The sequence below is a fragment of the Coccinella septempunctata genome, chromosome 1 (genome assembly GCF_907165205.1).
Source record: "Coccinella septempunctata chromosome 1, icCocSept1.1, whole genome shotgun sequence".
Taxonomy (NCBI): Eukaryota; Metazoa; Arthropoda; class Insecta; order Coleoptera; family Coccinellidae; genus Coccinella; species Coccinella septempunctata.
This window is the reverse complement of record NC_058189.1, coordinates 41918807-41935223: the sequence shown is the minus strand read 5'-3', so window position 1 is coordinate 41935223 and position 16417 is coordinate 41918807. Positions and strand designations below refer to the sequence as shown.

At 34.6% G+C, this 16417-nt stretch overlaps 1 protein-coding gene across 2 annotated transcripts in view; it reads right to left on the bottom strand.

The window, feature by feature from the left end:
• Positions 1–3652: 3652 nt before the first annotated feature.
• LOC123316127 (dual oxidase) overlaps positions 3653–16417 on the bottom strand; it is a 66380-nt gene continuing 53615 nt past the window's right edge. The window contains exons 17-21 of one of the 2 annotated variants that reach the window (XM_044902120.1): positions 12629–12861; positions 12390–12545; positions 12194–12322; positions 4857–4974; positions 3653–3861 (exon numbers count right to left, since the gene is read on the bottom strand). In XM_044902120.1, coding sequence (XP_044758055.1) covers positions 3851–3861; positions 4857–4974; positions 12194–12322; positions 12390–12545; positions 12629–12861 — 647 coding nt within the window. In that variant the 3' untranslated portion in view covers positions 3653–3850. Of the gene's footprint in view, positions 3862–4647; positions 4975–12193; positions 12323–12389; positions 12546–12628; positions 12862–16417 lie in introns of those variants that run through there. The other variant, XM_044902116.1, reaches the window with a different exon arrangement.

Below are 16417 nucleotides of genomic sequence, written 5' to 3'. Positions count from 1 at the left end.
GGAAATCACATATTTGGCACGGTTATCTCAGAGGCCAAATTTATTTAGATGTATTGGAGAACGCTATGTATTTATCCAGCCCTAGTGCAAATATTGGAGAATGCAGAAGACCATGAAACGATCATTTGCCCACTCTGTATATATTTCATTTTGTGAAATCATTTTAAAAAACATCAATATGTGAAGCTTTTGTAAAAAACATTTTGTTTTACCTTATTTAGTAACAAATTTAAAGGGGGGTCAAATTATAGTGATAAATCAGGTACATTTCAGCAATACTTATATAACTGCAATCTGCAATCTGCAATTTATTGTAAATTATTCATGATTATGAGTGAAAATGGGCGTCAGTCGCTTTCCCGATGGTGAAAACATCGTCAGTCAGGCGGTTGAAGTGGTCGGAAAAATCTGAAAATTGAAGTGACCGATTTTCACTTGAAATTTTGAAAAATTATTATCTCAATCAAATTGAACGTAAAAATGGAAGTCAGTCAAGTTTATAGTGGTGGATTCTGCGTCAGTCAGGCTTCCAAAGTCAAGGGCAGTGACCAGCTTCCTTTGGCGCGCTGCACCTTATGCAGTTCGAATGACGCATATTCCACCGGCATCGTGGCGGCTGACGATTATTTATCGAGTGTACATAATTGTACACACTGTATAAAAAATTACTTGTGTATACAGGGTGTTTCATCATATAAATAAATAAATAACCTTTATTGATCCTTTTGGATACTTAAGTAATGTATAGGACAAGTCATATTTTATAACAAATACAAGAGAAAAAAATAACAAATTCAACAAATGGAGTCCTTAAGGAACTCCTCCACACTATGGTAACACCTGTGAGTTAAAAGGAACTTAACTTGTCCCTTGAAAGATTTTCCACTCATTGATTTCAAGCGACTGGGCAAATGGTTATATAATTTGATACCTATATAACTCGGTGAGGATATTTAACTATATGATGCATGGGGAAGGCTATGGTATCAGTGTGTCATGTTTCATACCCATGAAAATCAGAGCATTTCTTGTATTTTCCGATGATCAGGTGGATATGAACAAGACAATTAAGGATGAATTCACAAGGGAAGGGAAGAATACGAAACTAACTGAAAATCGGACGACATGAATCACGTGGCCGAAGTCTAAATATGACGCGTTTCTGAGAAATGAAAACTCGAAATTGTTGAAATGTTTCTTGATTGTAGGAAACTACAAGGAAATTGTTCGAAAATTGTGTTCATTCAGAAAATGAAATTCAATTTGGAAACAAAACAAAAATCACGAACATCGAAGGTTTTCCGCCATTTTGAAATTTTTTTTCAGAGTTCTTCATCTTTTCTGAATTGAGCACTCAAAAATACTCCGATGTGACCAGAAACCGTTACTTTGAGGTTTATACGTATCTGAGCACACTCAATAGAATATTGCTCAAATACGACGTTGAACACCTTATTTCTCGCTTATGCGTCGAAAACGGGGTATATGTTATAAGGCAAAAGTGATTATCCAGGTTTCATTTACCCACTATATATGTTTGTTCAGTTTATGATGAAACACCCTGTATAAACAAGTAATTCTTATGTACACTCGATGAATGATCGTCAGCCAGCACGATGCCCGTGGAATATGCGTCAGTCGAACTGCATAAGGTGCAGCGCGCCAAAGGAAGCTGGTCACTGCCCTTGACTTTGGAAGCCTGACTGACGCAGAATCCACCACTATAAACGTGACTGACGTCCATTTTTACGTTCAATTTGATTAAAATAATAATTTTTCAAAATTTCAAGTGAAGATCGGTCACTTGTCAATTTTCAGATTTTTCCGACCACTTCAACAACAGTGACTGACGCCCATTTTCACTCATAATCATGAATAATTTACATTATTACGAAGTTTCACGTGGAGATCAATCACTTTTTTTTTAGATTTTTCCGGCGAGTTTCACCGCCTCCCACGCCCACGCCCACCACGGTCGCGCTGACTGACTTTCGATTTCGAGTGCAGTAATAGTGCAACTCTCTAATTAATCACATTTGAGTTGGAGATAAATCACTGATAAAAAAGTGACACCACCTCCCGTACTATTAGTAGAGATGGGAAAAGCACTTCTAGATTCAACCTCAAGTTTCAACAGTTGACGATTTGAATGATTCACGTTCGTAACCATTATTTTTCTGTCTAAAAACTGGAGGATAGGATTATTGTCCCCTCACATCTGAAGATATATTCTTGTTGTTGTCAATGGCAGTGTCGGAATGTACTTAAAATTCATATTTCGTATGTATGTTTGTCTAGAAAGAGTAGATGCTGACGGTCTCATCTGCACAACTCATAACTCGACGAAAATGGAGTGAAATATGGCCCCCTTTATTTGATGTCAGTAGCGAGTATGGCATAAGAATACACCCTAACGATAACTGAAAGGAAACAAGGAACAACTCAACATCATACTCGATACTGACATCGAATAAAGGGGGTCATCAAATCATTCCATTTTCGTCGAGGTATGAGTTGTGATGCTCTGACGTGGTAAAATGGAACGAAACCATGGTCAGTAGGTATATACTCCTTCTAGACTAGATGGTATTTCTGTTAATATGGTGGTTTGTGATTTCGATTTCGATCGTGAAATTTGTTGATTTATTACAAGCAGGTGTTATGCATCTGAATGAATTTCGTTCACCTTACTTTTGAATAAGGTGTTAACCATTTATAATAATCTTTAATGATTTCTGAATCAATATTGCGAACTAGCTTTCAATCCCAGGTATAGCCAGGTAGAGTGTTAAAATGAATTGGATCTAGCATGTGCATATTATGCCGCTCAGCGCAGCCAATGTGTTTGTCGATGCTCCTGAAATCTACATCACAGAAAACACTCGTGATATACTTTATTTTTATTGGCTACATCAAAGTAAGTCGGTGGAAATGTTTTGTGAGGATGTGCCGAGCGGCCTCAGTTGCAATGCTCACGATGGAATGTTCAAACGAAAACGTTGTACTTACGTTTGATTTCTATATCGGGATCATTTTATACGACAGTCTTTTGAAAGATTACATTGATAAAAATTTGAAAATTAACATACTATTAGAAATACCATTGATTTTTGGAATTGAAAAATAATAGATTGCAAAACAAAATTAAACACTTTGTATATGATTTTGCGAGAGGAGTAAATATAAGAAAAAGCGTAGGTAATGAAATAAAGAAAACATTGTATTTCGGAATATTGGGAAGAAATCCGAGGGTGTTGTAGAATCGGAGTGTAAAGATTCTGTTTCTGCACAAATTTCATTGTAAACCTTCGAATGAAACTATTCAAAGAAGTTTCTTCATGTCTCCTTCTCACTCACTTTTTTTGTAAAAGACTGATCAGGGAAAGTAGAGTATAAAATGAGGAATGGACAAGTCATTCAAGTGGTTAGTAACACACCTGCTTTAATTTCAATACAATTCGAATTTTACTACTCTTCACAGTGAATTACCCAATAAATTCCCAAAATATTTTTTGCACGTTTTCGATCATATACTGTACGATGAGCTCTTCATTTATTTAAAAATTGATCAGAACGATTCCTATGGACTGAACGAATAATATTCCAATCGACTGAAAGAATAATATAAAAATAACTTGTAGACAACTCTTAAATGCAAATTCATAAATACTTTTATTTCTGTTCCACATCAATTCAGGGTTCATATATAACGTATTCATTATAAAACATAATATTGGAATGTATTTACATATTTACAATATACTTATAAGATAATTTCAAAGAATTGCGAAGCATACATATACATTGCTAAAATCAATAAATAAATTAATCAGTATATTCAGTATGGAACTCAACCGAAATTTTCGATGATATATTTTCGTGATATACTTTATTTTTATTGGCTACATCAAAGTAAGTCGGTGGAAATGTTTTGTGAGGATGTGCCGAGCGGCCTCAGTTGCAATGCTCACGATGGAATGTTCAAACGAAAACGTTGTACTTACGTTTGATTTCTATATCGGGATCATTTTATACGACAGTCTTTTGAAAGATTACATTGATAAAAATTTGAAAATTAACATACTATTAGAAATACCATTGATTTTTGGAATTGAAAAATAATAGATTGCAAAACAAAATTAAACACTTTGTATATGATTTTGCGAGAGGAGTAAATATAAGAAAAAGCGTAGGTAATGAAATAAAGAAAACATTGTATTTCGGAATATTGGGAAGAAATCCGAGGGTGTTGTAGAATCGGAGTGTAAAGATTCTGTTTCTGCACAAATTTCATTGTAAACCTTCGAATGAAACTATTCAAAGAAGTTTCTTCATGTCTCCTTCTCACTCACTTTTTTTGTAAAAGACTGATCAGGGAAAGTAGAGTATAAAATGAGGAATGGACAAGTCATTCAAGTGGTTAGTAACACACCTGCTTTAATTTCAATACAATTCGAATTTTACTACTCTTCACAGTGAATTACCCAATAAATTCCCAAAATATTTTTTGCACGTTTTCGATCATATACTGTACGATGAGCTCTTCATTTATTTAAAAATTGATCAGAACGATTCCTATGGACTGAACGAATAATATTCCAATCGACTGAAAGAATAATATAAAAATAACTTGTAGACAACTCTTAAATGCAAATTCATAAATACTTTTATTTCTGTTCCACATCAATTCAGGGTTCATATATAACGTATTCATTATAAAACATAATATTGGAATGTATTTACATATTTACAATATACTTATAAGATAATTTCAAAGAATTGCGAAGCATACATATACATTGCTAAAATCAATAAATAAATTAATCAGTATATTCAGTATGGAACTCAACCGAAATTTTCGAAGTGGTGAACGAAATATGGAAGTCTCCTCCCCTTGTTTACTTCATCACAGGAGGACATGACGCTTTTTGTAAGTGGTCTAGGACCACAGCTGAACACCCCAATTTTGCTCACCTGAAATAAAAAAAAATTATAATATTTTTTTATGAAAACTTGTATTAAACATGTCAAAATTTCTCCCGTTTTCGAAATAAAATTAAAAGAGCAAGAAATATTTCGTCTGAATTTTTTATGTCAATAGCCTTTCATTATTCCAAACAAAAAAAGGTCATCCGACTTCTGTTTGTTTTAGTGATGACGTTGAAACAGCTCCTACTCCTAGCAAGATGTATATATAAGCTAAAAACCTCATTTTATGAATGGGTCTAAAGCCGAGAATTCTCTGGAGAATTATCTACAAAATTCTCGCAAGAAAACGGCAGAGATTATTTTATACGCAACTGAACAGAGAATTCTACCGAAAGTGCGTATGTAACGGTACATAATTCACGGCGCATGAAATCTCGAGTAAATTTTCTAGAGAATTCTCGGCTGTTGCAAACGGGCTTTATGCTCTAAACCCAACCCTTCTCTAGTAGAACGACCTGAAATAAAAGGAAATTGTGACGCATTTTCGGCGGAACAAAGCTCAAAGAGACGCCGTTTATACCAACATTTCAAAAGCCTATGATAGAGTTGCTCATTAGTTGCTTATCATCAAATTAAAAAGATTAGGTATAGACTCTCCACTAATAGATTGGATTGCAGATCGAATTCAAGGGGAAAAATTGAAAGTCAAAAATTGACGTACTATCTTCTTCTTCTTTTTCCTTTTACTATGTCCACGGCTGCTTAGGCCATTCAGACAAATTTCCACATCAGCCGAATGAGCCTGCTGGTAAGCAGATCTTGGTAATTCCAATACTCAATCGGATTTCATATATAAATTTTTATAGAGAACTTTTTTTTTTGGTCTGAATATTAAAAGAGGTAGCCGATGGTAAGAAATGAAAACATGAAGAAAAAAATTTCGAGAAAGAAAATAAGTTAACTTGCTCTTCCATTTTCATAATTTAATGTTTGAACATGAAAGAAAACCAATGAAAACTTTATAAGTGGAAATTTCATTACGAAGAAAGCAATCATAGTTCGAACTATTTAGAGGGGGACTACAGGGATATCGAAAACCGTTAGAAATACAGGGTAGCTTAAATTACGAAAAAGTTGCGTTATTCAAGGATGAGTGGGTGGGTGTAAACAGTTCCCAAATATCTCTGATGGTTCCTGAGGTATCTCTAAAAATCTGAAAATCAAGATTATCATTTTTTCTTCATAACTCATTTGTTTTTGGAGATAACTACACGAATTTCGGTGTGTAGTTATCTCCAAAAACAAATGAGTTATGAAGAAAAAATGATAATCTTGATTTTCAGATTTTTCGAGATACCTCAGGAACCATCAGAGATATTTGGGAACTGTTTACAGTGTGTACTACTTTTTTGTAATTTAAGCCACCCTTTATTTTTAACGGTTTTCGATATTCCTCTAGTCATCCTCTAAATAGTTCTATCCCTGTATATTAATTGGAAGGGGTTCATTTCTCCTCCTCAATGAAAATAGATCAGAATATATTTTTTTAATATTATCCATATTATTTTCACATGATGAAAATATATAAAAAGGTCTCCTAACTGTCCACAACTACAATTTGCTGTCTTTGCTGAATTAAAAACTTTTATTTTGTTCGGGTGAAAAGGGCTACAACAATGATTAGAACGAATTCTACATATTGTAATTATGTATTTTCTAGGGAGAGAAACAATTGCGCATTTAGATAATTTGTATAGGGATAATAAATTCCGAGATAAATTCCAAAGCTTTCTGAATTGCAAGAAGTTCAGCAGAGCAGATGGACAGATGATTAGGAAATTAAATCGGGTGAAAAAATTCCTATTCTAACTGATCGATCTTGTTTAGATGCATCTGTATAAATAATAATATATTCAGAATATCTTTCATGAAATCGAAGAAGGAAGAGAGTGGAATTGTGAACAGAATTTTTGTCAACATTTAAAGATTCAAATTGGATAGGTTCAAAATGTGCTTCCAGAGGAAATCTTAAACAAAGAAGTAGATTTTCTGACTCTAAAATTTTTAAATTATCACAGTATTGCCATGGCTGGAAGTGTTTTATTTCTAAAATATGATTGTAAAGACCTCTGAGTTGTTCTAACTTAGCTAATATAGGATTATTTCGAATTTTGTGAAGATTACAGATATATTTTGAGACAAGACGAAGACGTCTATATTTAAGTGAAAATTGACTGCATTCTGCTAGGAGAATATTGCTGATGTTCTGAGGCTAGCTGTCCAACTTGATAAAAGTGGAAGATTGGCATCCCCCAATAAGAAGACCACCATAGTCAAGATAATATTACTGTTTTATAAAATGTGAGAAGTGTAAAAGGGTGAGCACCCCACCATGTTCTACAGAGAACCTTCATTATGTTGATACCAAAGGAACCTTTGCGACACATATGTAAAACTTCGGAGTTCCAATTAAGTCTTTTGTGGATAATCACACCAAGGTATTTAGTAGCTTCAACCCAAGGAATACTACAGGGCCCTGAAATATTGAAATATGAAGAGAAGGGAGATTTTTCGAGAATTTTGACCAATGCATGAGTTTTTTCATGAGATATCCTGAAATTTCGTTCCACTGCCCATAAAGATGATTATTCCTCTAATGACCGCTCCATAACTGAATAAGCAGATTCAAAATTAGGACCTGTAACAATAACAGTAAGATCATCAGCATATTTTAGAACTTTGATATTTTCTCGTTCAAGTCGTTTTGAGTCAAATTTTTTACATGAAAATTTAATAAACAAGGACTAACAGGAGAACCCTGAGCAAGACCTTGACCTGTTTGTCGAGGACCAACAAGATGACTATCATAAGGGTCAACAACATAAATAAATGTTTCTATGTAGGAGCAGAGACTTTAAAATCTAGATTATTTTCAAAGGAACACCTTCTTTTCGCAAATCTTCTTATAAAATCTGATGATTCACAGTATCATATGCTGCTTTCAAATCGAGGAATAAAACAAGAATAGATTCTCTCCTAGCAAAGGCAATATAAATGGAAGAAATAAGATAAACTAATGCATCTGTGATAGATAGACAAACCTTTCCTACAACCCTTTTGCAATTCTGATTTTGATAGGGATTTTTCATAAAATCTTTCTATCCGAGTAGTATTTAAAGATTCAATAACTTTGAGAAGACATGATGTTGAAGCTATGGGACGGTAACTATGTGCTTCATCGGGAGATTTGTCTTTCTTGCATATAGGGATTATTATTGTAGTTTTAAGCGATTTTGGAAGTTCTAATGAAAAAAAGGATTTATTTATGAGTTCACATAATTTACATTTTGCATTAAAGAAGAGATTATTCAACATGGAATACACGTTATTGCATCCTTGCCAGGAGAAGTATCTGTTTTAGAAGAGATAGTAAGATTTAATTCATTGATAGATATAAAGGGAGAAAGGAATATTGGAATATCATAGTCGAAGTAAATTCCGAATATTTACCCCAATCTGGTTTTGCCGTATTAAAACGAATAAGAGGATTAAATTTATGTGGAAATATTGGCAGGAGAAGTAAGATCTGGGGCACTTTTGTTCACATTTGGTCTAGTTATTCGATTTATGGAGCCATCATTGAGAAGAACTATATCATTAGATAATAAAAACTGTTCTATTGTGGAACCATTTTGATTAGCAATACCAGAACCTCAAAAAGGATTCTGAGCATTAAAATCACCCGCTATAATGAAAGGCAGAGAAAAATAGGATACAAAATCTTCCAAGAATTTCCCATTAAGATTTATGTCAGGAGGACAGTAAAAGTTGACGATCAAAAGGTTATTAACTTTTATAGCATGAATTTTAATTCTATCAGGAGTAAGTAAAGAGGGAAAAGAAATTTCCTTGAATATAATATTATTACGAATCAGAATAGCAATACCACCTCCCATACCATCACGGTCTTGTCGAAGAAAATTATAACCAGAAAAATAATAATTTTCAGATTTATTCAAGAATGTCTCGGAAAGGAGAATAATATGAAAATCTCCATCTCTAAGTATAATTTTTGGAAATATTGGGTTTAGCAGACCTAATATTAGTAATATTCCACTGTGAAATATTAATCATAAAAGTTAAAAAAAACACTTTATATATCAGTTAATTGGGAGATGTCTCATAGAAGTATAGAGGAATTGCCTAAGCACGGCTGCTTAGGCCATTCAGATAAATTATCACATCAGCCGAATGAGCCTGCTGCTAAGCAGATAGATCTTGGTAATTCCAATACTCAATCGGATTTTATAGATAAATTTTTATAGAGAACTATTTTTTTGTGGTCTGAATAATAATAGAGGTATCGAGGTATTGATAATAAGAAATGGAGAACTGAAACATAAGAAAAAAAAATTCAAGAAAGAAAATAAGTTAACTTGCTATTCCATTTTCATAATTCAATGTTTGAACATGAAAGAAAACCAATCAAAACTTTAATAGTGGAAATTTTATAACGAAAAAAGCAATCATATATATATATATATATATATATATATATATATATATATATATATATATATATATATATATATATATATATATATATATATATTAAATGGATCGAAGGGGGGTCATTTCTCTTCCTCAATAAAACTAGGTCAGAATATAAAATAATTTTTAACTACAAATTAGAAAAAAATAACCTCGATATCGTTGAACTCTAAAAGAACTGGAATCGCATCACGATGCAGGCAAACTGAGGAAGACTGAAAGGGAAGATGTAGAGCAATCTATCTCTCTCTGCGCTCTGTCAATTGGATTACGATGAACACAAAAACAACCCGGGGCGTTCAAGTGAGACGACTGCTGCGTCCGACGTCTGATGCGGTTATTCGATTGGTTGCCGAACCATTAGAAAGAGATGGGTTGCTCTACATCTTCCGTCTCAGTTGGACACACTTTTCGTCGTATTTCGGTATCTTAGAGGCCCTTCCAGTTCTTTTAGAGTTCAATGCCTTAGTTACGCTAGACTTGGGATTCTTGGAAATATGTTTCGACCATAGACATAGAGACATGGACTGAGCAATGTCAGCATGAAAATGTCTTTTTTAAAGAAAGAGAGGAATGATCGTCGGGCATTTACCTGTCTCTTTTTTTGTTCACATAGAGGTGAGTGTGGACCAATAAAAATTCTAGAAAAAGACAACTGCATGCCCGACGTGCGTTTCTCTCTGTCACTTTTTTTGACCGTATTTCATGCATAGATATAAAGGGAAGGCACAGTCCATGTCTATATGTCTATGGTTTCGACAGGAAATTTGATTTCGCAGCTCATGTTCAATTTTTAGTCAATAGGGCTTTCAAAACATTAGGATTCATAAAAAGAAATATGAAAGATTTCAATGATGCTCAGGCGATGTGTTTGTACACGGCGAACGTAAGAAGCATATTAGAATATTCATCGGTATAGTGTGGTCACCTCATTATCATGTGCATATATGTACATTATGTTGAGCGAGTACGAAACAAAATTTTACGTTGGGTAGCTTTTAAATGCAGCATACTTCTCTCAGACTTCAGTTATGAAAGTGTGCAACTGAGTCTCGGATTAAAATAATTAGAGCATATTAGTAGAAGAAATTTGTATTTGATGTTTATTTTCAAAATTTTGAATAACTTCATAGATTGTAAGTACCTCCTTGAGAATATATTGTTGAATTGTGGTACAGTAACCCTTAGAAGTTGAGAGCTATTCAAGATTATATTCTGTCCTACCAACTATACTTAATAATCCTTTAAATAGAGCATTAAGAGAAGCTAATTCAAGAAGTGTTGATCTGTTTTCTTCAACAATATTCTCTATGAAGACGTACATGGAAAATGATCAAATATAACTCGATACATCTGTACGCGACTTTTTTTCAGTGGAAATCTGTTTTACCCTGATGATTTATTGTACCTGAGATTTTTCATTTCAGGTATTGTTTTGTATTGTAACATTGTAATTTTTCAATTTGTAAAATGGCATATCCGTTTGATCAAATAAATAAATAAATTCTGAAACATTCTTGTAATATCCTGGTAGTCTTATTGTAGGACGCTCTACTCTGTTGTTCTGGCTACATTAATATTGACTATTACTAAACAGGGAGGCAATGAATACAATATTAAGGATAAATTGAATTAGAGAAAATATGGAACATATGCTATTGTCTTCGTCTTGGTTTCTATCTGGAGGGGAGTGAATCGGACACCGTTTCATATTGGGTGGCGCTCTGGGTAAATGTATAGTACCCTGTAGCACGTGCCAATATTGAATAAAGTTCCATCAATTCCAAACGTTCTCCATCGGAGAAAAATGCTATGTTGCTCTGATGAGGTCAAATGAGACCGAAACCATGGTCAGCATCTGCTTTTCTTCGATCGAGCGTACTCCATTTGGGGCCTTGACGATGGCAAATCGTCAGTTCAATTCAGATCGCAACACTTGTTGATATTCATATCGGCGGGTGGTATGCATCTGAATTTATCCGCATTATTTTGAATAACTTTTCATTTCTAGCTGTTCCCTAGCTACCTAATTCCCCATATACTGATACCTATGGACTTTCTCTATTCTCTTAAAAATCTGAGGTGTCAACTCTGGGGAAGTGTGGTAGCCATTCAATTGGCACTCTTCTGCCAATCCATTTTTCATGGAAATAATCGGTGAGCACTCTGCTTTAGGCGTGATAATTCTTCATTATTGTACCGCCGGCATCGTACTCTGCCGCGAACCGAGCGCGTCTCAGATTTCCGCAAAGGCGAAATCCGACGTTCGCAAAGGCGAATCGGCGTACTGAACTAGGGAAAATATGGGACATATGCTATTGTCTTCGTCTTGGTTTCTATCTGGGGGGGATTGAATCGGATACCGTTTCATATTGGATGGCGCTGTGGGTAAATAATACCCCCTAGAACATGACAACATTGAATAAAGTTCCATCAATTCCAAAAGTTCTCCACCGTGGAAAAATGCTATGTTGCTCTGATGAGGCCAAATGAGGCCGAAACCATGGTCAGCATCTGCTTTTCTTCGGTGGAGCGTACTCCATTTGGGGGCCTTGAGGATGACAAATTGGCTAGCTCAATTCAGATCGTAACACTTGTCGATATTCATATCGTCGGGTGGTATGCATCTGAATTTATCCGCATTATTTTATTCATTGCCTCCCTGTTTAGGCGTGATAATTCTTCATCATTGTTATTCAAAATATTTTCTTACATAGCTATGACGTTTTTGGACGAACTTCAGGAACGATGTCATATCGGGTCTTCCAAAATGATTAACGGCCTTCAGTCCAGTGAAAATTGAAGTCTTGGCGAGGCGTTGAAAGTGATTTTCACATATATACTGAAAATAAAAAATTATTTTACACATAATGAAATAATACCAGTATAATTACATATTCTATACCTACCAACATGGTGGTTCGTAGATCGAATTTGTGGAAAAACTGAGTAATGAAAATATGAATTTCCAAAACGTTCGTGACGTCTTTCCTTTCAACATCTCGCAATACATCTATAAACCACTCGAAATGTTTGTGGGAAGGACAAATCCACAAGAAATAAACCTGACAAAAATAAGAATTGAATTAGAATACCTAATTTTTGAATATCTGGATTTGGCTTGGATGAAGGTTCCCAATTAACTCACTTTTTTACAGGATACTCCGGAGTATCTGTTAGTGGATGTACCAAATACCAAATCATTCAGGATGGATGCGTAGGGAGTCACCCCAATACCACCCCCAACCATGACTGCAACTTCGAACTTATACCAATCTTGATTTCCACCTCCGAAAGGACCTTCTAGAAGTATCTTAGGATGATCATCTGGGTTGAAATTTCCAGGATCGAAATAGTTCCTTAGTTTCCAAGTCCAGGGACCTTAAATATGTTCATTTTTTAGGAGAAAAAACATCAAATTCAGTCTTCATATGAGAAATCTCAAGATGTGTGTGGCGAACATGGGCTTGGCTACTTATTCCATGAATATACAATTCAGTCATGAGTATTGAGAATATGATATGAAAATTTTGATCTTCATACTCCATTCGATGATTATCAGTTGCTTCTTTTTCAAATTACTCGGGATTTAAAAAAATTCATTGCTTTCAATTTGGAAATCGAGTTACTGTCAAATCGTTGATCGGTTTTTTTTAAAAACGACTTCTCAAAATTAAATGTATACTAGATATATACACTCTAAAATATTTATAAAATTAGGTAGTTATACAGGGTGTGGTAAAATGAATGGATAATATGGTACCTGCCGGTAGAGAACGTTGTGACGGTTCAGAAAAACATGTTTTATTTTTTGTAAAGTCACTCGATTTTCGAGATATTCGAGATTTTCGAAAATTCGGAAAAATTTCACCCATCACCTTTTTGGGTGGCACTTTTTTTGGTGGCAAGACTCCAAATGAAGGAATCTTTTCTATCTGTTTTTTGGATTTTATTCCTGGATAAATGAGCTATCGAATATAAGTTATGATTTCTGAGGCGCAAGCATAGTTTTTTTCAAATAAAGATCTAACTCAAATTTCCTGTTTTGCTTATTTTTTTACAAAGTTCAACGTGACCTGGTGTGAAAAAAAATATGTTCACCTTAGTGCCAAATTAAGAAAAAACATGCCTGTTTCATGGAGATTCCAAAATGGTATAACTCACTGTATTTTCAACATTCAATACTAAATTCCTATTACAATGGATGAAGGCCTATTTTGTAAACCGTATTTTTGAAATTTTTAGCCATAATGCCCTTCATAGAACAGTGCACAGAATATTGAAATGAGAGAAGCTTCAGCCATTTTATTTTCAGCGCGTTCAATGTTTGATGTCAAGAGACTATGCTGCAAGAGTTGAATTCTGCGAAAACATGCTGAGAAAACTAAACAATGATCCCGAATTCTTCGATAATATTCTGTGGAGCGACGAGTGCAAAAAAGACGGATATTTTAATATGCATAATCTGCACAGTTGGCAGCTCACCCACCCTGTTTTGGTGAGAGAAGACAGGTCTCAGCATCAATTTAAAATAAACCTTTGGACTGGGATTCGAAACGGCAATATCATTGGTCCATTCGAATTACCAGGAACATTGACCAGAGAGCTATTTGAATTTTTTAAGACACGATCTCCCGACTTTATTGAAAAATGTTTCGTTGGAAGAGAGAAGAAGAATGTGGTTGCCCCGCCCATTACGCTCGTAGCGTTCGACACTATCCCGACGAAATTTATCCCAGAATATGCATCAGGCGATTAGGGACAATTTCGTGGCCCCCACGATCAACGGATCTTAACCCACTAGACTTTTTTTTTACTGGGGATGCCTCGAATAGAAGGTCAACAAATATCCTATTGCCTCAGTGGACCAGCTCAGGGAGCGTGTTAAAATGGCTGCACTTCAAATTAATGGAATGAGACATGCTAGCAGAATAAAGCGATTATTCATTTGAAGGTGTATATATATATATTCTTTTGAAAAAGAGTGTTACAAACTTTTACAATCTGAAAATAACAATGAAGCGGGTGTAAAGAAATGGAACAAGAGACAGATCCTAAAAACCTGTTCCACGTTCCAGATCTCAGTGTAAGCAGAGGAAAAATGTCAACGGGGTACCATACATATCTTCGTATGATACATGAAAAAAACAGGTGTAAAACAATATGTATTAGAGCTCAGGTGGTCACTTTTTGTGAAAGTTAATGTAATAAATGGATATTTCAAAATTGATATTTCCTCTCGTTTTCTTTCACAAAACTAGGCCTTCACCTATTGTAATAGAAATTCATTTAGTATTTAGTATTTAGTATTAACACTCACTAATCGATACTGGAAAAGAAAAAAAGATCCTTTCCTTATTAAATGTTATGAAGAGCTCATTAACACGCAGGACAATACTTTCAAATCATCTAAATTGATAATTTACTCAACTGACTTTGATGTACTATTGCAAAGAGTTGATACATGCTTACCCAACTATAAACCTGGTTCAGAAATAGTGGATTTCAAATTGGTTATGAACAACCATTTTGCGGGCTTTTATCACATTTATACTGATGCTTCTAAACTGGACAATAAAGTGGGATGTGCAATATATGATATGACATCAGGAACTTCAGTGAAGAAATCATTGTGCGGATCATTCTCAGTATACACCGCTGAAATGATAGCAATAGAGATGGCACTCAAGTATATTTTATCTGAAAATAGCAGTATACCATCCAATAATTTTGCCATTCTATCTGATAGCCGTAGTGCTATCCACTCACTCAGAAAGATGAAGCTCGACTCCAATTTTAGCCATATACATGCAGAGATACTTAAAACCTTATTCTCATTGAGACAAATTAATAAAAATATATATTTCGTCTGGGTCAAAGCTCATGTCGGTATTTTCGGCAACGAGATGGTTGACAAGATGGCAAAAGAAGCGACATTGTTGCCACCACTTTATGATGATAAAGGAACCCATACTGATATGTTCCCTGTGATAAAGAGGTCCTGTGAAAGCTTATGGTCTCAAACTTTCAGAGATATACAAAAGGGAAAATATTATAAAAACATAGAACCAACTCCCCTCCATAAAAGATGGTTTCAGTATAGCACAAGAGGAAGAAAGTTCATAAGAGTTATGTGTCGTCTGAGGAGTGGACATGGTCTCAGCTTTCAATATCTACATAAGATCGGTGCTCGAGAAAGTTCCTTATGCGATTGTGGTAGCGAAGGAACTTTGGAACATATGGTGCTTCATTGTGAGAACGACAGACATCATCACGATAATCTAATGTCAAAATTGAGCCGTCACCTATCTCAACTGCAGCCTTACAGTCTTGGCTTTCTGTTAGGATTGAAGGACGAATTTGTATACAATCTATTATATGAGCATATATGTGGGATGGGATTGAAGATATAAATTAATAAATTCAAGTCTCCTTGTTACTGGATCAACCCCATAGAAGAAAGAAGAATACAAATTCATTGACACCATCTTATTATTATATCTAAATAAAATGATTTTTTGTATAATGTTATAATAAGTAAATGTAGCATTGTAATGTTGGCCAATGTCGAAAGTCGAGGCTATGAACCAAATATATATATATATGAATGTTGGAAATAAAGTGAGTTATACCATTTCAGAATATCCATGAAACAGGCATGTTTTTTCATAATTGGGCACTAAGGCGACCATATTTTTTTTCACACCAGGTCAGGTTAAACTTTGGAAAAAAATATGCAAAACAGGAAATTTGAGTTAGATCTTTGTTTGAAAAAAAATTATGCATGCACCTCAGACATCATAACTTATACTCGATAGCTCATTTATCCAGGAATACAATCCAAAAATCAGTTAGTACCATATATTATACATTCATTACGCCACACCCTGTATATATGACCGTAATATCAGATAGGTATCTACGAAGCGTGATGAAA